This window comes from Dasypus novemcinctus, chromosome 4 (genome assembly GCF_030445035.2).
Source record: "Dasypus novemcinctus isolate mDasNov1 chromosome 4, mDasNov1.1.hap2, whole genome shotgun sequence".
Classification (NCBI taxonomy): Eukaryota; Metazoa; Chordata; class Mammalia; order Cingulata; family Dasypodidae; genus Dasypus; species Dasypus novemcinctus.
In genome coordinates this window covers 41,465,913-41,490,767 of record NC_080676.1, presented here as the reverse complement: position 1 = coordinate 41,490,767, position 24,855 = coordinate 41,465,913, and the positions used below count along the sequence as shown (strand labels likewise).

At 39.6% G+C, this 24,855-nt stretch overlaps 2 protein-coding genes across 2 annotated transcripts in view; one reads left to right on the top strand and one right to left on the bottom strand.

Moving 5' to 3' along the window:
* LRRC31 (leucine rich repeat containing 31) overlaps positions 1-4,077 on the top strand; it is a 32,003-nt gene extending 27,926 nt beyond the window's left edge. Inside the window, exon 9 of the mRNA XM_004447951.2 lies at positions 3,749-4,077. Within this exon, the coding sequence (XP_004448008.1) occupies positions 3,749-4,077 (329 nt within the window). The remainder of the gene's footprint in view (positions 1-3,748) is intronic.
* A 6,149-nt stretch (positions 4,078-10,226) lies between these two features.
* Positions 10,227-24,015, bottom strand: LRRIQ4 (leucine rich repeats and IQ motif containing 4). Its single transcript, XM_004447926.4, has 5 exons — positions 22,971-24,015; positions 20,582-20,755; positions 19,135-19,273; positions 16,238-16,434; positions 10,227-10,628 (listed from the first exon to the last, which is right to left on the bottom strand). The coding sequence occupies exons 1-5, from the start codon at positions 23,988-23,990 to the stop codon at positions 10,476-10,478; spliced, it is 1,683 nt and encodes a 560-aa protein (XP_004447983.1). The 5' UTR covers positions 23,991-24,015; the 3' UTR covers positions 10,227-10,475.
* Between the last annotated feature and the right edge of the window lie 840 nt (positions 24,016-24,855).

Below are 24,855 nucleotides of genomic sequence, written 5' to 3'. Positions count from 1 at the left end.
CACTTTATATTACTTTGATCATTTCTAACAAAAATATGTTTAATAATTTTTACTCAGTAGTAGCTTTTGTTTATTTCCTTTATAAATAACAGCATTTTTTCATACAGTAAACTGCAAAGGAAAGTTTTACCAAGGCCCACAATCCTACTACCCAGAATAAAAAAATATATATAATAAATATTAAATATAATGAATAGAGTATTCAAATGATTGGTCCAGTACAGAAAGGTAAAATGAAAAAGAAAAACTTCTCCCCTTAGCAGATCATTGTGTCTCCTTCCAGAATTTATGCATACTGTTAAGAAATTACTATTAATCTTGTTAGATGTGATAATAGCAGAGTGGTTATAAAAATAAAAGATTTTATTTGTTAGAGATGTACAACAAAGTGTAGGTGAAATGACTTAATGTCTGGGAGTTCTTTAAAATACTAAGAAAACAAAAAGTAGAAGGGAGGGGACTAGATGATCCAAGATTAATCTAGTGATAACTGCTGAAGCTGATGGTGAGTAACATGGAGGTTCCCTGTTCTATTCTCTCTGCTGTTTGAAAATTATTGTAATACAAATTTTAAAAAAAACATGCACATTATCTACCTTAGTTTGCGAGACAGCTATCACAAATACTATACAATGAAGTGACTTAAACAACAGGAGTTTATTAGCTCGCAGTTTTGAAGCTAGAAGTCCACAATCAAGACTTGCTTTCTCCCATTCTGATGCTGGCTGACAGCAGTCCTTGGGTTTCCTTGGCTTGTATATCTGCCTCCAATGACAAGGTAATGTTCTCCCTTCCTGGCTTCTGTGACATCCTGGTTCTTTTTCTAAAAATCTTTACTCTATTTTTTTTTTTTTAAGATTTCTTTCTTTCTTTCTTTCTCTCCCCTTTCCCCCCACCCTGGTTGTCTGTTCTCTGTGTCTATTTGCTGTGTCTTCTTTATCCACTTCTGTTGTTGTCAGCGGCATGGGAATCTGTGTTTCTTTTTGCTCTGTCATCTTGTGTCAGCTCTCCATGTGTGCGGCGCCATTCCTGGGCAGGCTGCACTTTCTTTCACACTGGGTGGCTCTCCTTACGGGGCACACTCCTTGTGTGTGGGGCTCCCCTATGTGGGGTACAACCCGAGTGGCATGGCACTCCTTGCGCGCTTCAACACTGCGCATGGGCCAGCTCCATACGAGTCAAGGAGGCCCAGGTTTGAACCGTGGACCTCCCATGTGGTAGATGGATGCCCTAACTGCTGGGCCAAGTCCACTTCCCTCCTGGTTCTCCTTATAAGGCTTCCAATTATCCTTTTTTTTTTTTTCTTTTTTGGGAGTCAAGAAATATTTGATAGAACTGAACAGAACTTAATCAAAGAACCTCTTTTCCATCAAGTCTTTAGACAGGCTCATTTACCAGTCTAGGCCAATTCCAATGACCAAGAATGCTCATTGTACTGAAATCAGAGCAGGAAAGCCCATCTGCCATTATATCTTGGCAGAGTGGGACATCACCTCTATACTATGTCAGGAACACAAGGAGAAATGACAATCCAAAAATATCTGTGCCACCCACCCAACCGTCTGTAATTATACCATTAAAATATCATTTCTTGGTTTTAATTTTTGCCTCCCCAGGTGACTTTAAGACATGTTAATGCACTTGAAAGGAGGGAAAATGGATGTTTATTGAGTCCATACAATATAGAGGGCAATCATCACAATGACCTTGCAATTTTAATAATGTTAAGGGGGAAATGAACCTCAGAGAGGTATGCAGAAAATCAGTGGGGATTTGAACCCAGATGTTTGTGGTTTCTTTTTTCCTGGGTGAACTAGGACTTATATAATCATCATTATTGTTACTACCACTATATCCTTTTTTCCCTACAAATATTGAATTAGTGAGCTTCAGGGAAGAGGAAGTAGTGGAGATTCTGAGAGGTGTGTATGGTACAGACAAGATAGACAAAATTCATAGATACCAATTACCCACTTTAAGGCCCACCCTCATATAGTTGATCACACCTTAACTAAAAATAACATCTTCAAAAGATCCTATTTACAATGGGTTCATGCCACAAGGACATGGATTACAATTAGTATATATTTGTTGAGGTACGTAAATGAACATACTACATTGTTGTTAACTCTTAGCTATGTCTTGAGAATATTTGAGTAATGTAAGACTGAAGACAGAGAAGATGAGTGACACATTGGCATGGATACCCAGTGGCAGAGTGTAGCTGTTGTGTGGGGGTTGCTAAAACCCCAAATGCATTGTGGAATCGAATAAAAGTGATGCGATTGAAGCATTTGGCTTGATCTGGAAGCCATGACACATGAGGAATGTTTGAAAGAAAAGGGGAATGTCTAGTTTTACAGGGAAAATATTTGGTGGAGACCTGACTATTGTACATGTCTACAGAGCTTGCATGAGGAAGAGGGAGCTGAGTTTTTCATCTGCCTGAGGAGGGCAATGGGTTAAAGTCACCAGAAGGCAGACTGGAGCTCAAAAGCAAGGTTTTCTCTTACTAGAGAACTGCTTCAAAATGTTTTGGGCAACCCAAGAAGGTGGTTCAAGCAGAAATGGGATGTCACCAGCAGAGGGCTCTGAAAGGAATCCTTCTTTTGATCCTTGTTCTGGAGGTTGAACGAAGAGACTTCCAAGATCCCTTCCAACTCCAGAGTCTATATTAGTCATCAGAGCTCTGTAATCCATTCCTATTTCTGAGTCAAAAGAGAAGTACATGTCATTTGTCTCAGGTGCCTCTCCTACCTCCTCTTTTGAAAGCTCTCTTTTCTTGGCTACATCATTAACTATTATTTATTAAGTGCCATTGTACGTAGTACTGTGATGTGTGTGATTTAAAGGGAAAATTGTCCCAAGTCTCTACGGCGAATTAGCAGTTCTACACATATGTTTTGCACATGGGAAGCGCTCAATTGAATAATTGTTGAATGAAGACTGAATGAATGAGCGATGCACAATTATATAGTCTTAAGTAGCATGAAGACTATTTAAAAATGGTCCTCAGTTAAAGCTAATGAGCCATCAGTCCTGCCATCTAATTAGAAAAAGTGTGCATGGAGAGCTGGGACTTCAGTGTAAAGAGCAAGAACTTAACAAAATAGAAAATCTTTGGGTTGAGACTGGGAAAGAGAAAATCGATTTTCAAACAAATACACCAATCACAAGGTGAATTAGTCAATGTACTCAAGAAAAACAGAAGTCCTTAGTCTGAATTCTCCAGAGGAAGCTGGCTAGTTGGCAATTCTGGCAAGAACCAATGTTGAAGTTGAAGCAAAAATTCTTCTGACTTCTGAAACATTTAGTTCTGGCTTTTACAGCCTCCAGTTGATTGGAAGAGGAGATTATTCACACCATTGAGGGTAATGTCCTTTGTTGATACAGATGCAATCAACTGATTGTGCATATCCCATCTATGAAATACCCTACGAGTAACAAGGACACCAGTTCTTCACCAAACAACTAGATACCGTTACTTAGACAAGTTGACACATGAAAATAACTATCATACAACGGGATGCAAAGAGAGGAAATACATTACTAAAGTAATTTCAGGTACTCTAATTATAGGATTAGCAAATAATAAATTATTTGTTATTTTAGCTAATAACAAATCATTATTAATTACTAATCCTATAAATATTAATTCTGGAGATAATACATGGGGGTAAATGGAATACAGACACAGTAGAAAATATGCCCTGTATTTCTAGCATTTAGAATTGATTTTGCTTTACAGCATCAGTAATACAGACAGGTCATCTGGCCAAACTGCAGAAGCTCGACCTGAGCTATAATGACAACATTTGTGATACAGGATGGGCCATCTTCTGCCAAAATGTGTGGATCCTCAAAGAATTAACTGAGCTGGATATTAGCCTCTGTCCATCAAATTTTCGAGATTGTGGACAATGGTTTAGACACTTGTTATATGCTGTGACCAAACTTCCTGAGATCACTGAAATAGGAATGAAAAGATGGATTCTCCCAGCTTCACAGGAGGAAGAACTGGAATGCTACCTCCAAGATCACAAAAGAAGCATTCACGTTGACTATGGTGGAACTTAGGTAAGCCGACTTTTCAAGTCTTACTAGGCCATAAACTATTCTCCAAAGGAGGAAGAAAATGAATGACTTACAAGATAATTTACTGAATATCAATTTCTGTGTTTTTGATTTATGCTACAAGAACTTTGTAAATAAGTGCATATAGTGATCTAATGTGTGTCTTTAATCTCTATCTTAGAACCAAGGATAACATTTTTTACTAGACTTTCTTTTTTTGGAAGTATAATCAGTTTACTTAATAGTTAGAAGTCACACCAAAAATGTTCAGAGTCTGATAATGCATCTACTTTTTTTCTTGCCCTGAAATTTTCTGCCTCTTTTTCCTATATGTTGAATGTCCTAAATATAAGGGTGTGTGTGTGTAATTCTAATGAGAAAAGCACAAGCTGTGAAACACTTTCATATTTTCTTTCAAAATGTATCATGATGATAACTACCAAGATGGCAGCAGAGTAAGTAGTCCCTAGAGTCAGCTCCTCCTACAGGGCAGTTAGCAAACACCCAGAGCTCTCTGGAGCTAGCTGAAGCACCTGTTTGGGGGTTTCAGGAGGCCAGAAGAGCACCCTGCAACATCCTTGAAGGAATGGAAGGAGGAGACTGCCCGTCTGCAGAGAAGATTCATAAGTAGAGCACTCCATGCCATGGAGGTTGGTGTCCATCCTCCACTGGAGGTGCAAGCTACCTCGGGAGCTGTTCTGTGGCTGGAAATGAAAGCTCCACTTCCCAAAATGGGGGAGGAAGAGACAGTTGGGCACCAACTTCAGCTACTGAGGAGTAAATTCAGTGGGCTAAAGTATAATCCAAAGAACAGCTGAAGTTTGAGCCTGTCCAAGTCAGAAAGAGGCTGGTAGCCCCCATCTTAACTCCACACCTGGCACAAAGGGAAGCAGGGCAGACTGAAAATCACAGTGCTGGTGGGGACAGGCTTCTTTCCATCCAGAATGGATTGCAGCTCTAACCTAGGTCCCAATGCAACCTCCAGCAGGGAGAAGGCTGCAGGGACCTGCACCAGCCTCCCTGGGAAATTACCAGCCAAGCCACAGAGGCTGGTGATTGTCCTACTCTGGTGGTGCAAGTCACCCCAGGACCTATTCTGTGGCTGGAATTGGAAGCTCCATTTCCCAAAAACGGGAGGAGGAGATGATTGGCTGCTGATTTCTGCTACCAATTAGTAAACTCACCTGGCTAAGGTATAACCCTAGAAACAGCTGGGGTGTGAATCTGTTGGAGTCAGAGAGGCCAGTGGCCCACCATTTTGACTCTGCCCCCAGTCTGAAGGGAAGCCGGGCTGATGGAAAATCAGTGATGGGAGGAACCAGTTTCTTTCACCCAGATCAGCCTGTAGCCCTAGACTAGGCTTCAGCCCTTCCTCTGATAAGGAGGCGACTGTGGAACCCTGCACCTGCCTATCCAAGTAACTGCAGGTACCTTTGGCTGGCACAGGTGGAATAATCACAGAAGTCTACCTATGGTCATCTTGAACAGACACTGCATAGACTGCTGTCCACACATGCAGCACCATCCCCTCCGCAGGCAGGGGAGATAAGGGAATGAAGATTCTTCAGTCTCTCTGGACAACTACAGTCTAGGCCTGCATGACTTGGATTATTCCACACAGCTGTGACTCTGTCCCTATCCCTGGCAAAGGAGAAAGTTGGGAGAAGCTTCATTGGTCCCTGGGGCAATGAGGGCAGCTTGAGCCTCCACAGCTTATAGCACCAATTACATCCTTGGCTCCTATGGTACAACCAGCAAGGGAGAAAGGGCAGGAAGCCCTAAATTAAAGAGAAAAACTGCACCACGAAAAAATACTCTAGTAAGCCAGATGCCAAGACACCAACAAAAAATTACAATCCAAACCAAGAAACAGGAAGATATGGCCCAGTTAAATGAACAAGATAAGCCTCCAGATGACATAAAGGAGTTGAGACAAGTAATCATAGAAGTTCAAACAAATCTCCTTAATAAATTTGATGAGATGGCTAAAGAGTTTATGGATATTAAGAAGACGCTGGATAAGCACAAAGAAGAATTTGAAAGCATACATAGAAAAATAGCAGATCTTATGGAAATGAAAGGTGCAATAAAAGAAATTTTAAAAACATTGGAATCATATAATAGATTTGAGGCAGCAGATGGTGAACTGAAGAAACAGCCTCTCAAAGTGAACATACAAAAAGAACAGATGAAGAAAAGAATGGAAAAAATTGAACAAGGTCTCACGGAATTAAATGACATCAAAAGGCATGCAAACATATGTGTCATGGGTGTCCCAGAATGAGAAGGAAGGAGAAAAAAGCAGAAGGAATGTTTGAAGAAATAATGGTAGAAAATTTCCCAATTCTATTGAAGGACATAAATATCCATGTCCAAGAAGCACAATGTACTCCCATCTGAAAATCCAAATAGACCAACTCCGAGACACATACTAATCAGAATGTCAAATGTCAAAGACAGAGAATTCTGAGAACAGCAAGAGAAAAGTAATGCATAACATATAAGGGATACCCAATAAGAATAAGTGCTGATTTCTCATCAGAAACCATGGAGGCAAGAAGACAGTGGTCTGATATATTTAAGACACTACAAGAGAAAAACTTCCAGCCAAGAATCTTACATCCAGCAAGACTGTCTTTCAAAAATGAGGGTGTGCTAGAGCCTGAAAGAAAAAGACAGAGAGGCCTGTAAGAGAGTCTAGAAATGAAGATTATATTAATAAAAATAACTAAAAGTATCCAAAGAGTGGTGAAAATAAAATATGACAGGTAAAACTCATAGTCAGGAAAAAGCTTAACCAATGATGTAAAACACTTGTATTCAGAAAACTGCAAGTCAATGCTTAAAGAAATTTTTAAAAGTCCTAAATAACTGGAAGAACATTCCATGCTCATGGATTAGAAGACTAAATGTCATTAAGATGTCAATTCTACTCAAATTGATATACAGATTCAATGCAATCCCAATGAAAATTCTACCAGCATTTAAAAAGAAACTGAAAACATGATTATCAAATTTATTTGAAAGGGTAAGTGGTCCTGAATAGCTAGAAACATCATAAACAGGAAAAGTGAACCTTTATCTCCAGACTTTAAATCATGTTACCTAGCTATAGTGTTAAAAACAGTATGGTACTGGCATAAAGATAAACACATAGACCAATGCAACCAAACTGATGTTTCAGAAACAGATCCTCACATGTATGGTCAAGTGATTATTGACTAGCCTGTCAAACCCACACAGCATGGGCAGAACAGTCCATTCAACAAATGGTGCTCAAAGAACTGGATATTCATAGCCAAAAGAAGGAAAGAGGACATCTCACACCTTATCCAAAAATTAACTCAAAATAGATCAAAAACCTAAAAATAAAAGCAAGAACCTTAAACCTTCCAGAAGAAAATGTAGGAAAATATCTTTAAGACCTGGTGGTAGGTGGTGGATTCTTAAAGAAGACAAGAGGAGGACTGAGCGGGACTACTGATGTTTAATGTATGCAGAAGTTTTCATTAGCTTTACTGTAAAAGTGTGGGAACACATAGTGAGTAACAGCTGGTTTATAAATGGGGATGCGGCTGAAAATGGTAGTCGAGGTATGTAAATGCCTATTGACAGAATGTTAGAAAATAATCTAGGAACTGAATAGCACAGTAAACCACAAGGTGGATGAGAATTGTGGTTGATGTACAGATGCAAGATTGTCCTTTGTAAGCTAGAGCAAATGTACATCACTACTGCAGAGTGTTTGGAATGTGGAGAAGCATGAGAAAAATACAACTGGAGTGACCTATGGACTGTGGTTAGCAGTAATAATATAATATTATTGCATCTATGCCAAAGATGTACTGTGCTGATAATGAGGCAATATGGAAAATGTGAGCCAAATGTACACTATGGATGTGGTAACAATCAGGTGGAATTATCTTATCTGTAACAAATGTTTCACCATAGTGTGGTGTGTTGATATAGAGGTGCTGGTTGGGGATTCTGAACATGTGCATGATTGTTGTATAAGTTTACAACTTCTATCATAAAAATATATTGAAAAAATAATAATAGGGTGGGTTGAGGGAAAAACACACCAAATGTAAGATAAGGACTATAATTAGTAATAAGATTTTGAAAATATTCTTTTGTAATTTGTAATAAATGTCTCATGACAATGCAAGGTGTTGGTGGAGGGTTGATGTATGGGACCCCTGTGTGATGCTATGCATGTTTGCTTTTTAAGTTCCCAACTTTTACTATACACTTCATTGCTTATGTATGTTCATATACAAATGATATAAAAATAACAATAATAGGGTTGGTCGGGGGAAAATACTTTGGTTAGTAGTAATATTTTGACAATGTTCTTTAATCATTAGTTAAAAAGGTTTAACAACAATGCAAGGTATTTGGTGGTAGGGTGAGTTATGAGAGTCCTGTATGATGTTATATATGTTTATTTTGTAAGTTCACAACTATTACTATACCCTTATTGTTTATGTTTAAGTATGAGTGATATACTTCAATAAATTAACTTTTAAACAACGTATCATATGTGGTCTATTTACATTTTTATCAGAAAGTATACCCTTCAGTGGTTACTGATGAGTCATTTTATATTCTGATGCCTTTTATCTCAGATACAAACCATGAACAGAAATAATGGTCACTAACAAAAATCATAGGAAAAAGTGGTTGAAAATTGAAAACCTATTACCAGAAGCACATCTTGTTAAAACAAAGCCTTTTATTGTGAAAACAAGGAAATAATTTGATAACATATTATCTCTGGGCATTTCTTTAGCAGAGAATTTACAACATAAAAGTATTTAGTTCATTAATTAAAGTTTTTGTGTTACCTAGGCAATTTTTGAAATTTCTGATATTCTTTCATTAGAGGATGAAAGTCGCTGCACAGCAAGGATATCTGCTTACACATTTCTATTTGAGTAGACTCTAACCAAATTTAATCTCTTCTCTTTTCCTCTTGTAGCATTAATTAGCATTGCAATCTCTACTTGAAAGACATGTAGAATTTAAAATCAATACTACTCCGAAAGAAAAGAACATCAGGATGAGGAGGTTCTGAGTGGTGCAGAGGGAGGATGTTTTAGGTAATGTAGGTGTTTATTTTTCTCTGCATTCCCGTGAATTCCAAAAACACCTGTGTCCATTCAAAAGCTATACACAATATTCATAAATGCTTCATTTGTAACAACCCAAACCTGGAAATAACCCAATATCCTTCAGTGGATGAATGGTTAAATAATCTATAGAACCATGGAATAATACTCAGGAAAAAAAAAAGGAATGAATTATTGTATTAATACATGCAAAAGCCTGAATGAACTTCAAGGGAATTATGGAGAGTGAAAAGAGCCAATCACAAAGGTAACATAACATGTGATTCTACTTGTATGATGTTCTTTAAATAAAATTATAAAGAAGGAAAACAGATTAGTGACTGCCATGGGTCAGGGTTTGGCAGGGTTGTAGGTGGTAGGTATGGCTACAAAGGAATAGTATAAGGGAGCCTTGTAGTTTTGTATCTTGATTATGATGTTGATTACATGAAGCTACATGGGATAAAACTGCATAGAAGTAGGAAGCAGATGTGGCTCAAGCAATTGAGCTTCCCACCTACCACATAGGAGGTCCTGGGTTTGGTTTCCTGGGCCTCCTGGAGAAGGTGAGCCAGAGCAACAGGCAGGCATGGTGAGCTGACACAACAAGATGACACAACAAAGAGATACAAAGAGGAAAGACAATAAGAGACATAACAAACAAGGGAGCTAAGGGAGCTCAAGAGATTGAGTGTCTCTCACCCATATGGGAGGTCCCAGGTTCGATTTCTAATGCCTCAAGAAGACAAGCAGACATAGAGAGCACACAGTGAATGCAAAGAATGAGGGGGGGGGCAATAAAAAAATTGCAAAGAAATACACACATGCACATACATACACAAATGGATGTATAGTAAGCTCTATTGATTGTACCAATGTTAATTTCTTGGTTTTGTTATTGTACTACAGTTATGTAAGATGTCAACATTGGGAAAGGCAGAGTGAATGATACATGGGACCTCCTGTATATTTCTTTGGAACTTTTCTGTGAATCCGTAATTATTTCAAAAGAGAAGCTGAAAAGAAGAGTAAACAATAGTATAATATAATGAACTCCGTGTACTGATCATCTGCTTCTACAATCAACTCATGGCCAATCCTGTTTCATTGATCCACACTTAGCCCACCAGTATTATTTTGTTGGCAACTCTCACACATCATATAATTTTATCTGTAAATATTTCAATAAAGGTAAAAATAACTTTAGTGAAGTAGGTCTCTAATTCCTAGATAGTTTGCCCTCATCTTAATCCATTAGAGTTCATTACCTCAATTCATTAATTTATAGAATTATTTCTTATTTCCCTTTAAAGGGTTTCCTTTTGCAGCCTTCTTTCCTTTCTTATCTTTTGGAGAGGTCTTTCCTTTCTTTCGCATTTTTTGTAGTTCTTCAAAGCTTCCAAATCCTTTCCGTACCATTATTCCACGCCACCATGCCTGAATCTGAAAACAAGATAAACCCAACCTCAGTATCAGCTGGTGTCATTATGAGCTAGAGATAGCAGAATCTTTTTGTTCTGGTGTGTGGTCTTGGGAATATGGAGAATGGGTATGATGAGAACTCCACACCTTATTTTTATCTTTCTCAACTGGTCAGTCATTCAGGAAAAAAAAAAACAACACCCATTTTTAAAAATGCATTTAGTGCTTTTATATGCCAGACACTATTCTAGACATTTGGGAATCAGCAGTAAAAATCCAATGTCATTATCTTCATGGAACTCTCATCCTAGTGGGAGGAAGAGACAATAAACAACCAACACTTGAATGTGTAATTTGTCAGATGATGGTAAGTGCTGTGGGGAATGACAGTGCATTATAAAGGGAATGAGAAGTGCCGATCCCCTCACTTCCCTCTTGTCACTGGACTGTCTGTGCTTTGCCCAAAGCCAGCTTGTTTCCCAGCTCCTATTCCTTCTCACCATTTAGAGTAGCTCTCTTCTCCTCTATACCATCATCCCTCTCTCTCCCCTCTGCTGACTCACCCCCACCTCAAACAAATATGCTTTATTTTTTCCATCTTAAAAACACACTCAGACACACACACTTCCCTCTCCAGTCACTGACCTATTTTCTCCTTGTACCAAAAAGTCTCAAAGGTGTTGTCCATACCAGCAGTCTGCAACGTTTCTCTAATTGTCTACGAAATTCACCTACCACACCCATAACTTCTCATTTAGATCACCAGTGGCTTCCATGTTGCTAAATCCACAGATCAGCTCTCAGGCTTCACTTTACTGACTTGTCAGTGGCATTTCACACAGTTGCCCACTCTCTCCTTGAAATAATTTCTTTGCTTGGCTTCTAGGATGTCCCACTGTTGGTTTTCCTTCTACTTCATTGGTAATTGCTAGTCCTCCTTTTTTCTCTACTTTTCGACATTGGCATGTACCAATGCTCTGTCCTCACTCCCATAGAAATCTTAAAGTCTCGTAACTTTAAATACCAAGTGTAGGTAGTAGACCTCAAATTTCTATCTCCAGTCCTGCTCTGTTCCCTGAACTCCAGACTCATGTATCCAGTGATGACTGGACAGCTATCTTGAGATAAGTAATGGGTAGCTCAATCATAACATGTCCAAGATAGAAATCCGCATCTCCCTCCCACTCCCAATAAGGTCTAGCTTCAGGCGAAACGGACTTTGGCCCAGTGGTTAGGGCGTCCGTCTACCACATGGGAGGTCCGCGGTTCAGGCCCGGGCTTCCTTGACCCGTGTGGAGCTGGCCCATGTGCAGTGCTGATGCGCGCAAGGAGTGCCCTGCCACACAGGGGTGTCCCCCGCGTAGGGGAGCCCCACGCGCAAGGAGTGCACCCATAAGGAGAGCCGCCCAGCTCGAAGGAGGGAGCAGCCTGCCGAGGAATGGCGCCGCCCACACTTCCCCTGCCGCTGACGACAACAGAAGCGGACAGGGGAGGGGAGGGGAATTAAAAACTTTCCCTATATATGTTGATGGCAACTTTATCCTTCCAGTTGCTCTGGCCAAATACCCAGAAGTCATCCTTGACTCCTGTCTTTCTCTTATACCTCAGATCCAGTCCATCAGCAGCTTTACTTAAAACATTTATCCAAAATCAGATCACTTCTTACAACCTCCACTGTTGGTGATCAAGCCACCTTCTTTGCCTTAGTCTTATAATTGCTTTCCTTGCTTGCTCCCCTACAGTCCATTCTCAAAACATATATTTGATTATAAGTAAATCCCCTTCTCAAAACCTTCCAGTGACTCCCCAGTTCTTACCGAATAAAAGTGGAAATCCTTACAATGGCTTACAAGGCTCTAACTGTCCATCCCCCCCGCCCCTTACCTCTCTGATGGCATTTTCCAACTACCCCCTCTTCCCCCTCGCTCTGCTCCTGTCATGTTGCATTTATGGACTTTAGTCACCAGTGAGTTTACTGCATAGATAGCAGATTACATCTACATTAACCAGGGAGATTGCTGTCAGCAAAGAGTGATGCTTTATCCAATCAGTTGAATGCTTTAAAAGGGGAAGTGATTTCAGCATTCACAGAGAACTTCCCAGCTCGTCTTTGGACAGCCAACATCTCCTGGAAACTCATCAAGGACCTTCACTGGACTTTCATGAGAGCCGCTGGTTTGCAGTTTGCCTGTGGAACCTGGACTTGTACATCACTATGGTCACGTGAGAGACTCTTATAAACTCATACATCTCCTGCTGAAGCTGTTTCCCAAAAGAACCCTAATACACTAACATTGTGCATAATTTAATATTTTGTTTCCCTCCCACTAGGCTTTAAGCAATATGAGGACAGAAATATTTGTCCTTTTTGTCCACTGATATAGCTCCAAGTATCTAGAACAGTGCCAGACACATAGAAGCTCAAAATATTTGTTGAATGAATGAATGAGATGAGACGAGGAGAGGGGTTGCTGTTTTATATAAGGTAGATTAGGGAAGGGCTTTCTGATATGAGGACATCTGAGCAGAGACTCAGGGAAGTGAAGTCCAGAGCCCTGCTCAGCATTAAGGCCCTGAAGCAGGACTATGCTTGGCCCTTTGGAAAAACCAAGGGTCCCTTTGTGACGGAAGCAAAGTGAGAAAGGCGAAGGTGAGATGGGGAAAGCAGCAGCTCAGACCCACGACTGATTCTCCAGGGAAACAGTGTTGCCCTCTAGAGGTATTTTGGAACTTTACAGGGGCTAACCATCTAAATTTTCAGCAGTCTTCAACTGCGTGACATGTACCTGGAACAAAGGACTTTCCAACAGTGTGTGGCATGGATAGTTTGGAAGCAAACCATTTCCAGATCGCCACCTTCCATACATACTCCTTCCTAAAATGGATCTACAGAGAACAGCACTGCTGATTCTTCATTACTCCCCTCCCCCTTCATGGGTGCCTCTCTCCCATTCTATAAAAAAAGGTAAATCTCTCATCCACCTGAGTCTGTAGTCTGTACTGTAAAAACCTCTGGGGTCACGAAATAAAGAGACCGTTCAAAACCCTATTATTATATTGAGAAAGTAAATGGCTCTAAGGATTAGGTAACCAACTCTTTCACAAGATAGGTGGTTTCCAACTCTTTGCCTTCAAAAAATGTGAAGGAACTACAGTTGATATTTTAGCAAAGAGCCTGCTATGTGACTCTTTGGCATATAAACCCAGAAAAAGGTTTAAAGAGGTATTACTATCTAAAACAAACAGACCAAAAAAAAAGCTTCTTCCATTCTTGTCAGTTTATCTAAATGAACAAGATTTTATCTGTACAAGAAAACAGTAATAAGTATAAACTATTTATGTATAAACATATAAACTGTATATGATTTATCAAATACTTTTAGGAAATATGCAATCAAACTCATTAAGATGTATATCTCTAAAGAAATTTATGTGTCTGACAATTTTCAAAAAGTGTATTTCATGGTTTTTAGATATATATAAATATAAGTTTATATTTAGAAATATAACACAATCCAGGACATTAAAAAGCCTCATAGTCACAGAAAAAAATTTAATTTTAAAACTTAATCTATATAAATATTTTTATTGCCTAGAAATACGAAAGATCAAGAAAGAAAAAATATTTACCTAACCTTAGGATGAATTCTAAGGAGAAAGAGGGATGGAAACACTATTCAAGAAGAAAAAGGAATGACATAAAATTTCTTCCCATAATATAAGAACTTGCCCAAGTATTCTATAAATTGATATTTACTAATTCATATCAAATCATAATGGAAAATAGATTCCCTTGGACACATGAAGATATTGGTAGTACAGCTCTATTTTAAAAGGTCAAGATTTAAACTTCATTGGAAATCATATCTTTTACAATGATTTAAACTTAGCAGTAAATTTTTGAAATACCAATTTTTAAATGTGCACTGTGCGACAGTAGGGCTCCACTACCCATGCCTTCCAGGACCTACGGTGGAGGACAGAAGCTGTGGGTCCAGGCCCGCGCCAGCACCTCCAGCACCCTATCACTCCCTGCAGCAGTTACGAGTGCAGTGTGAGGTGGAACAGAAAAACCAGCGCAAACTGTGTCTTTATTCTTCATTACGCCACAAATCCAAGATCTGTTATTGCCACACAAACTGGCAATCTCTGCATACAACTATCTTTCTTTATCCATCATGTCAAGAATTTTCACTTTTTCACTAATGGAAAGCATTTCATGGCTTCTCTTAGGATTAGAAGCACTGTAGCACCACAGTGCGCTTTGGGGCCATTGTTAGAGTAAATAAGGAATTTACTAGACAAAGGCATTGCCATAACCCTACAATGAACGTCATGAGTGAGAACACCGGGGTAGGCTGGAGGGAAGATTTGCGTGGGAGTGTGGGTATGCGGACAAGAGGAGATGAATCATATACTGGGCTGGCGGACCTTACTGTGCTACAGCCCGTACTCATCTGGCGGATCGTTTGAAACTTATGAATCGTTTGTGTTTGTTTTTTCTGGAATTTTCCAAAATTTCCAGCTTTTTCATTTTTTTCTGTGGTCAACCGTGGGTAGCAATCAGTGGAATACGGAATCAGAGGCTACTGAGCACAACCATACATTGGTATATCAAAATACTTTTAGGAATTATGCAATCAAAAAATATGAGTTTCACTTTTTCAGTGCAGTTGTTCCTGAGCATATACATATTGAAATAAGTGTTTTAATATATATTACTTTTATTTTTCCTTTATGTAGCAGTTTGGGCATTGTTTTATTTTTGAAAATTACGTATTTTGGGTAGGTTATGATATCTCTGAATTTAATTTCAGAAGAGTGAAGGAGGAATCACAAAATATTTGTTATAAAAAAGGGGCTAGGTGGGTTAGGTCTGGTAGAGCTGAGGGCCACTGATAGAGGCCCTTGTAGAGGCAAAGTGGTAAACTGTCAGTTTCAGCCGAGGAGTGGCAAGATCAGACTTTTGTTTCAACACTCGTCTGACTGCTAAGCAGGAGGTATGTTGTAGAAGGAGCACGCATGGAAATAGGGAGATTAGTTACAGGACCATGGCAATCTTCCGGGTGAGAGATGAAGGGAGCTTGGACCAAGTTGAAAAATACATGTCTGGGGTATCCTTATATCTTCATGGGTTCATCAGGGCAAGAGGCAAGGACACTTCTATTCCCTGCATTTTGTAGGTGAGAAAACCTTGCCCCAAGGCTCTTGGCCTTTTGATCCTGGTTAGAACTCTAGTTTCTAGGCCTCTGATTTTATTTCTCGTTTTTCAGCCTTATCTTACTGCCTTTATATTAATAGGCTTAAAAGTTTTTTTTTACTCCAGCGAATAGAGCAAGAATGTCACATTGTTTTGGGACTGAAATTTGTGGAGTTTTGTCGCCTGTTTCTTGACTTCTTATTTGACTAAGAGATAAGGGACATAAAAAAGAAAAATGCTAGGGCTGATGTTTAAAAATTCTCCCATTTAGCCCTGGGAGTACAAAAGCAAGAGTTTCTACCCTCAATACCAACAGGGTTTAAATGAGTAAAGATCAGCACCATAGGGTAATCTGTAATAGGTTTAACAACTGTCCCCCCCACCCCAAGCAGCTGTGAATGTATTATTAAGAAATTTTTGCAGAATATACCTTTGTTGCAAATATTTTCATACTTCTCTTTTTACGAAGGTATGCCCATATAGCTTCATTGCCTTCACTGCACACTTCCATTGGGGGTTCTTCCATGGGATTGTGCATTAGAGTCAGAACCTTTAGATTCACCAAATTATCCAAATTCTCTGGAAGACGGGTGAGCAAGTTGTCCTCAAGCAGTAATTCTTTCAAAGCTGAAAAGATTTTTTTAAATGGTAGATTTATCTTTAAGCCAACAAAATTAAAATATGCATCCTTGCAATATTATTCATCCATAAAAGGGAATGAAATTCTGATACATGCAGCAGAATCTTGAAGGCATCATGTTAAATGAAGTAAGCCAGGCATAAATGGACAAATATTGCATGATCTCACTGATATGAAATAATTAGAATAAGCATATTATAGAGTCAACTAGAATTCAGGTTAGCACGGGCTGGGGTGGTGGTAGGGGTTGGGGTGGTGGTAGGGACTGGGAAATTGAGGCTTAATTGGTATAGTATTTCTGTTTGGGGTGACGGAAAACTTTTGGTCATGGATGATGGTGATGGTAACTCAACATTTTGAATGTAATTAAAACCACTGAACTGTATATTTGAATGTTGGTTAAAAGGGGGAAATTGTAGATTGTATATATGTTACTAGAATAAAAAATTTTAAAAGTCAACACATAGGACTGTACAACACTGTAAACTGTGGACTGTAATTAATAGTACAATTAGAATAATACTGTTTTACCAATTGTAACAAAGGTACTACACTAATGCAAAATATTAATAATAGGGAAAACTGTGTGTGAGGGGAACTATAAGGGAACTCTATATTTTCTGCATGTTTTTTCTGTAAACCTACAACTTTTCTTTTATATATATATTTTTTAATTAATTAATTTTTAATGTTATATTAAAGAAATGAGGTCCCCGTATACCCCCGACCCCCCTCACCCCATTCCTCCCATAACCACAACCTCCTCCCTCATCATGGAACATTCTTTACACTTGGTGAATACATCTCTGAGCACTGCTGCACCACATGGTCAATGGTCCACATTACAGTTTGCACTCTCCCCCAGTCCACCCAGTGGGCGATGGGAGGACATACAATGTCCAGTAACTGTCCCTGCAGTACCACCCAGGATACCTCCAAGTCCTGAAAATGCCCCCACATCACATCTTCTTCCCATTCCCACCCTCAGTAGCTACCATGGCCACTTTCTCCATCTCAGTGCTACATTTACTTCCATTACTAATCACATTAGTTCCAGAACAGAGTATCAGTAAGTCCACTCTAATCTATACTCTATTCCTCCATTCTGTGGACCCTGGGATGGTTATGTCCACTCCACCTCTGTATCGAGAGGGTGCTTTGATTCACTTGGATATATACATATTTAAAGCATAGATTGACTTGTCAGGGTGCAGAGCATAAATACATGTTTAAAATTGTTAAGGTAAGTTCCCCCACCTGTTTTTTTGTTTTTTGTTTTGTACTCCTGAATGAATCTTCCTCTTAAAAATAAAAAAGTGCATTCTTTTTCCAGTAACAAAAGGCATAGGATTTAATGAGGCGAACTAAGTTCTCTTCTTTATAACTCATTTGCTTGAAAGTTTTTTGAGCCAAAGTAAAGTAAATATTAGAGAGAGGAAAATAGTATACACTGAAAATTTCTGAAAGAAAGCAACTAAGGATAGATAGGAATATAAGGTCAGGAGCATTACTAAGGAGTATTGTATATCTCCCCCTGCCTCCAATTTTTGATTATTTTCTGAGGAGGTGAGAGCATCCACTCTCCCATTCCTTCATCCTCCTTTCATTAAGGGAGAATAGCTATATGGGAAACGGACTTTGGCCCAGTGGTTAGGGCGTCCGTCTACCACATGGGAGGTCCGCGGTTCAAGCCCCGGGCCTCCTTGACCCGTGTGGAGCTGGCCCATGCGCAGTGCTGATGCGCGCAAGGAGTGCAGTGCCACACAGGGGTGTCCCCCGCGTAGGGGAGCCCCACGCGCAAGGAGTGCACCCATAAGGAGAGCCGCCCAGCGCGAAGGAGGGAGCAGCCTGCTGAGGAATGGTGCCGCCCACATTTCCCGTGCCGCTGATGACAACAGAAGCGGACAAAGAAAGAAGACGCAGCAAAAAGACACAGAAAACAGACAACCGGGGGAGGGGAGGGGAATTAAATAAATAAAAATAAATCTTTAAAAAAAAAAAAAAAGGGAGAATAGCTATAGTTTGAAACATGTCTATAAACCTGGGGATGCAGCATGCTATGACAAAAAAAAAACAACAAAAACCACATTTATTTTTTAATCTGCCCCAGTAGGTACTCAACAAAAACTTTTTAAGTGGTTGGATAGATTGATGGATGGACAGATGAAGAATAGTTTAACCTAGTGGACAATGGGTATTTAAATATCCCATGTCAATCAAGTAGCTGCAGAAGACCCCCTTGTTGATTTCACCACTCTGGGCCAATGTTTTCACTTTTATTCAACTGATTTAGCAGCCAAGATGCAAATTTACTTCAGAACCCAACTCCAAATTCTGAGATAGAGTAGGTACTGTGTTCTTACACCACCAACCAAATTAGTGTTGGTGGAGTAACGAATGAATGGATGAATGCTCATTTTCTTAGCGGGTGCTATTTACTTCTCTTTCAACTACCAATAAACAATCTAACTGCCTTTGTGAGGCTCTTAGCTATGTTAGTGTACTAATCTCGGCCCTACCCCCTCCCCTGCCCCCACCACCAATGGTGCGCACTGCAAGGAGGTGATGGAATAAGGTCCGTTCTCCAAACACCGAACCTAGTCTTTAGTAAAGTAAGGAAGCCATTAATCTTGAGAAAGGCTGGCTGGCCCCAAAGTCCACTACACTGCAGATCTTCCAAGATTCACCTTGTGCGTGGCAAATGGCATCTGGAAGTAGCTTAAGCAAATTGTGGCGGCAGTCAAGAACTTCCAGGTTAGGTAGTGAACCCAAGGATACGGGCAAGTACTCCAGGTGATTGTTTTCTACATGCAGCTCTTTAAGATGCTGAAACAACATGAGAGGACACCATAATGATCATTAACTTGATAAATGAATTGTAGCAACCAGAATCACCTGGGAGTTTCACGCTTTTGCACAGGGGAAATTAGACATTTGGGATTAAAGGGAAAACATATTTAAAAGACAATCATCAAGAAATAAAATTATTTTTGAGTAAAGCCACTAGACTTGTTCCCCATTTAAGTAGGGAAAAGACAATGTGGAAATCTGGTGCTCATTTGTTTCACAATAACTTTATGGAAAAAGTAATGTGGACCATTTAACTATATTTATCATTTTCCCCCTTTTAAGAGCAAATTTTCTATGGCAGTTGCTATGGAAATATACTTGCCTCAAATTATCAATTCAACATTACCCAAATGGAACTAGCCAAAATGCACAGATAAAGGGTATGGATATATCTGATTTAACTATTACACATTCACTGGGCAAAAGTTAAATGTTTGCATTTCACCCTTAGATTTTGGAGAGCACTACATGACATGTACAAGGAACAAGATGGTGATGGTGTTCTATGAACAAGGGGCAAAGGAATGGACACGCAGGAATAGGCTTCCTGTGTCAAAGGCGAGAAGTAACTGAGGAACATGCTGCTGCTCAGTTTCATGACTGGGAATTGTGTGGTGGCCCACCCTACTTCATCATTACGAAGAGTGAGGCAATAGCAACAGGCAAAAAAAATAACAGTTCTTTAAAGTATGTCTACATAGAGACTCTCTGGTATGCAACTTTGAATGAAGTTGCTCTCCTAGGATTCAGCCCAGTACCATGGATCCATCTTCAGCATGAATGTTACGCACCAGTTAGATAAACCACGATTTGCCTGCTGCTGGACAGCAGGAGAAGCTGCCACTATGTGGAGATGGGGTCATACTGCCCCTTACGGGGAGTCCTGGGCACCGAAATGCAGATTCCCAACCATGTCGCCTGTGTGATCTTTAAGCTCAAAATAGAATTTTCAGGGGGCTACTTATGGAAAGTGGAAATGAAATGGAGAAATGTATGAATCAATTTCTGCAAATAAAACATGCCAAACTACACAGTGGAAAGAAGTATGGCATGATATATCCAGTAAACATCGCCATAAAACGTTCTTTTGGTATGGATCTGGGCGTTGTTCAGTAAGACAGTGGAAGCCTCAGACTGTGATAATGACTGCTACTTTGGAGCTTAGCTGGAAATCTAGTATCAGTTATTCCAGACTGCAAGTACACCACCATGCTTTCTCAGTATCAGCCCACTTAAGGGGACAGTGGCATGTGCCTCTTTGTTTGCTCATTTGGGGAGGCTTACCTGCAATTTCCTAATATGTTCTGGCATATAGGTAAACTTGATTCCCTGATCTTGTCCCAGATACAATTTCTCCAAAGAACTTAAAAAAAAGACTTCCTCCGGAAAGGAAAAGAACTGATTTCCTGTTAGTCCAAGTATCTTCAGTTGTGAAAGTGAGCTCAAGTCTGAAGGTAACTAGAAGTATTTCAAAGAGGTAAGTTACATGTCAGGTCAAGATTATTTTTAACAGTAAAAAAATAAACTAGGTTTTTGGTTTTGATGCAGATTGTTAAACGAAAAGTAGAGCAATTTAGCATCTCATACTGATGAGAAGTTTGCACATTGTTGGCATATATAAGTGTTTATATTTGTAGATCTTAAGAAAGGAGTTTCACTTTTTGCTGAGCGTCTCTGCTCTTCACATTTATACAATGTTTTAAACTAGAGCAATTCTTAACCCACTTTATTGTAAATTTATGAACTGTAGTGTGGCAAATGTTTGACACCACTGAAAGAAAAAGTACTAGCGTTATTAGTGTAAAAGTAGAGTGAGAACACACAAATTCCATGATTGGAATTGGTAAATTTAGTGACATGACCCCTCACCCTAAAAGGCTTTAACTCAGCAATTTTGAAACATTAGTTGATATCTCAGTTGGAAGCAAATACATGAATATACTATTTCTAATCAGAGTGTTCAATTTAGACAATTATGACTTGAATAAGCGTATTAAAACTATTACATCTTGCCATGTGCCATCTTCTAGGACTTATACACCCAGTGCTGGTTCTAAGTAGGCATTTCACAGAACACCAGACTTTCTGAGATGGAAGGTCTTGAAAAGGTCCCCTGTTCCAACCCTCTAATATGATTGTTGAATATCTTCCATAGCTAGCCATCCAGCCCATATTTAAATACCTCTTGGAATGTAAAGTTCATCACCTTCAGTGGATTACCTCTAACCATCAAATTTCTTTCTTTTTGTCAATTTTGTGAAGCCCAAATCTGCCTCACTATCACATCCACCTATTGTTCTTTTTTTTTTTTTTTTTTTTTGGCCCTCTGGAACCACCTAGAAAAATTCGATTCATCTTAATAAAGTATTTTTTGACACAATGACCCCACTGATTGTATTACAGAGATATTTCATTTTCTGGAAGGAGGGAAAAGCCCAGCTATGTATCTCAAGAGCTTCTTAATTCACACTGGACCATACTTTTCTTTATCTGGCTTCATTTTCTAACTAGGAAAGTTTTCTCCTTTAGCTCTTGGTCTCTCCTTCCAACCCATTCCCTAACGTGCCGTCCTACCTTTCATGAGATTGGTTAGAGCTCAGCTCAGTCCCCAACCTCTTAATAAATGGGTGGAATGGACATAATTGATGAATAGGCCACACACAGTTGGGAGAAAAAAGAAGGTCCACTGCAGGGATAACTTGTCTGTTAAACTCTCACACACCTGGAATCTTTCATAAGACATTTTTTTCTTTTTATTGTGCAAGATGAGGGTTCGTTTTCCCCAAAATGCTATAAAATGTCTCCGGTTTTATTTATTTTTTAATCAGACTTAGTCTCTAGTGAAACTGATGCTTAAGTTGTCTTCTTTGGCTATTTCAAATTGCGTGCATAGTTCTGTGTTATTTTAAAATTTATAAATGGTATAATTTTCTGAATTCCCAGTTCACTGAAATTATTGTAAAACCCTCCATTTAATGAATATCCCACAACTTATTTGCCCATAACCCTACTGACAGAAATTTAGATTGTCTCCCATCTTTCCTGATTATAAACAATGCTATGATGAACATTTTTTAATATGCCACCCTGTAAAAATGTGGCAGTTTGTTTAGGGATAAATAGTTTTTGCAGTTTCCAATCACATATTAAGGTTGTATGTGTTAGAAAAGTCTGCCATTTAAGGAAACCCTGGTAGAAGGTAGTCTTGGTTAAGAACATAGCCCCTAGAGACGGGCAGCTCTAGACTGGAATCCTGACTCTAACACTTACAGGTTGTGTGGCCTTGGATAAGTTAGTTAAGCCCCCTGTGCCTCATTTTTCTCATTTGTTACTGAGAATAATAATATTACTCACATTAAAGAGTCTTGTGAGGATTAAATGAGATAATTGTGTAAAGCATTTAGCCCAGTGATTGCCTCACACATTTTCTAAACAAACATTAGCAATTATCAGAATTACTATTGTTATTTAGGGGAAAAGTGTAACGTAGATTATTACGGAACCACACCAACTTAGGACAGCACGGGCCCTTCATAAGAACATAATCATAGGCAGGGGGGCATATAGGAATCTCCTGCATTTTTAATGTAACATTTATGTAATCTAAATATCTTTAAAAAAATAAAAATAGAAAAATGAAAAAACAGAATCAGAGACAGAAGGAAATCAGTACCTGCCGTATTTTATTATCATCCAGCGCCAGGATTTCCAGTTTCTTCAGAGCACAGATCTGCACAGGACAGACTTCCAGATGGTTCTGGCTGAGATCCAGAAAGCGCAAGTGGACCAGCTTCCTGAAGGAGTGCCGAAGCGCCCGCAGGTCGGTGTTGCACAGGTAGAGCAGGTGCAGCGACGTCCACCTGCAGATGAGGCGCGGCACCTTCCCCAGCTGGTTCCCGCTCAGCCCGATCTCCGTCATCCCCGACAGCTCGGAGAGGGTGTGCGGGAGGGCGAGGAGGAGGTTGTGGGATAGATCGAGCACCGACATTTTGCTACAGCGGCAGAGTGACTCGGGTATAAGGACAACTTTGTTACACGCCACGTAGAACTTCTGCAGCTTCCCCAGGTTCCCAATATCTTCTGGGATGAAACTTAGATTGTTCTCGTCCAGGTCAATGATCTCCAGGTTGTGGAGAGCACAGAGCTCCTTGGGGAAAACTTTGAACTTGTTTTGCTTCAGGTAGATCTCCCTCAGTTTGGTCTGGTTCACTATTTCCTTGGGCAGAGAGTTCAGGAGGTTTCCTGTCAGTCCGAGCAGCTCGAGATGGTGAAGGGATTTACATAAAACCGAGGGAAATTCCTTCAGGTCAATTTTGTAGAGTCGGAGCTCCCGCAGGGGGCGGATGCAGCTGAGGACTTGAAGGGAGGAGGAAAAGAGAGGGTTGCTACTCAAGTCCAGGCCCTCCAGCCTGCTCAGCACCCCCAGCTCCGGGCACAGCCGCCTTAGGTTGTTCTTGTTCAGGTAGAGGATCCTGAGATTCTCCAAATGCTGAATATCCCCGGGGATTTTTTCAATCAGGTTGTTTTCCAAATGCACTTCTTCTAATTCCTTTAGTGCTAAGATCTCCAACGGAATGGTAGCCAGGCTCTGATTAGAAGCATCAATGAAAAATGTTCTGAAACTGACCTGCCGTGGACTATTTCTTTGATGACTTTTAAATGCACCTTCTACTAATTTTATGTCCTTCGACATTATTTTGAAGGAAAGTTCAACTATTCAAAATCTGAAATATTGTGAAAAGAAAAGAAAAAGCAGATTTACCTGCCATCAGACTTGGTATCTCTAAAAAAAGATAAAATTAAAATTTAATTCATTAAATTTAGTACTTGAGATTATGACACAACATAAATCTTAGCTTTTACATTTCATGTTGGGAGATGTGTAGGCTCCTCTTTCTCCTAACAGATTGGCTCTTATATGAAAAGAATTACTGTGTATTTTCAGTTTTTTAAAATGTCTGTCTTGGTTCTTTTTCCAAGTGAGATGTTAAAGATTGCAAACGATCATTGTTCCTCCCATAATGAAAAAAATCTCTAGGAAAAAAACATTTTTAAAAATTGTATTTCTCTTTTAAACCATCATAGAATAGTGGATTCAAAGAAGGTTAAAGGAATTAAATCCTAGAGATGGACCAGCTTTTCCTTGGTGAACAGATGTCAGTGGGCACTTGCACGGCTGGTAACATTTGTCAAGTTGGGGCAACTAGCAGGTGAGGAAGCAAGTCTTCCATTGTCATAGACAAAGAAAGTTTGTTAAGACCAGAAGAAACAAGCCAAATTTTAATGGCCATGTATGGACTGGCACAATGGACTGGAATCTGGAGGAGCCCCAGATCAGAGCAAGTTCTCCCCACTAGCCAGCCCTCCCCCACTAGACATTGGCTGACTAAGTGGTTGTAGGGGAGGTTGCAAACTAGACAAAACACCAAAGAAAGATCCTGTAATCTCATGGTCTTAGATCCCTAGGCCTTGCTGAAGGGACTTAGATTCCTAAACAAGCGACTTAAAATTGCAGGGAACTGAAATTACCTAAAGCTGCAAATTAGCAGCAACTCAGC

Excerpts from the sequence above, each read along its gene's own strand:
- LRRIQ4 (XM_004447926.4), bottom strand. The coding sequence starts at position 23,990 with ATGTCGAAGGACATAAAATTAGTAGAAGGTGCATTTAAAAGTCATCAA. Across the intron at positions 19,274-20,581 it reads AACATATTAGGAAATTGCAG|CATCTTAAAGAGCTGCATGT; the intron begins GTAAGCCTCCCC and ends ATGTTGTTTCAG. Across the intron at positions 16,435-19,134 it reads TGCCATTTGCCACGCACAAG|CTTTGAAAGAATTACTGCTT; the intron begins GTGAATCTTGGA and ends AAATCTTTTCAG.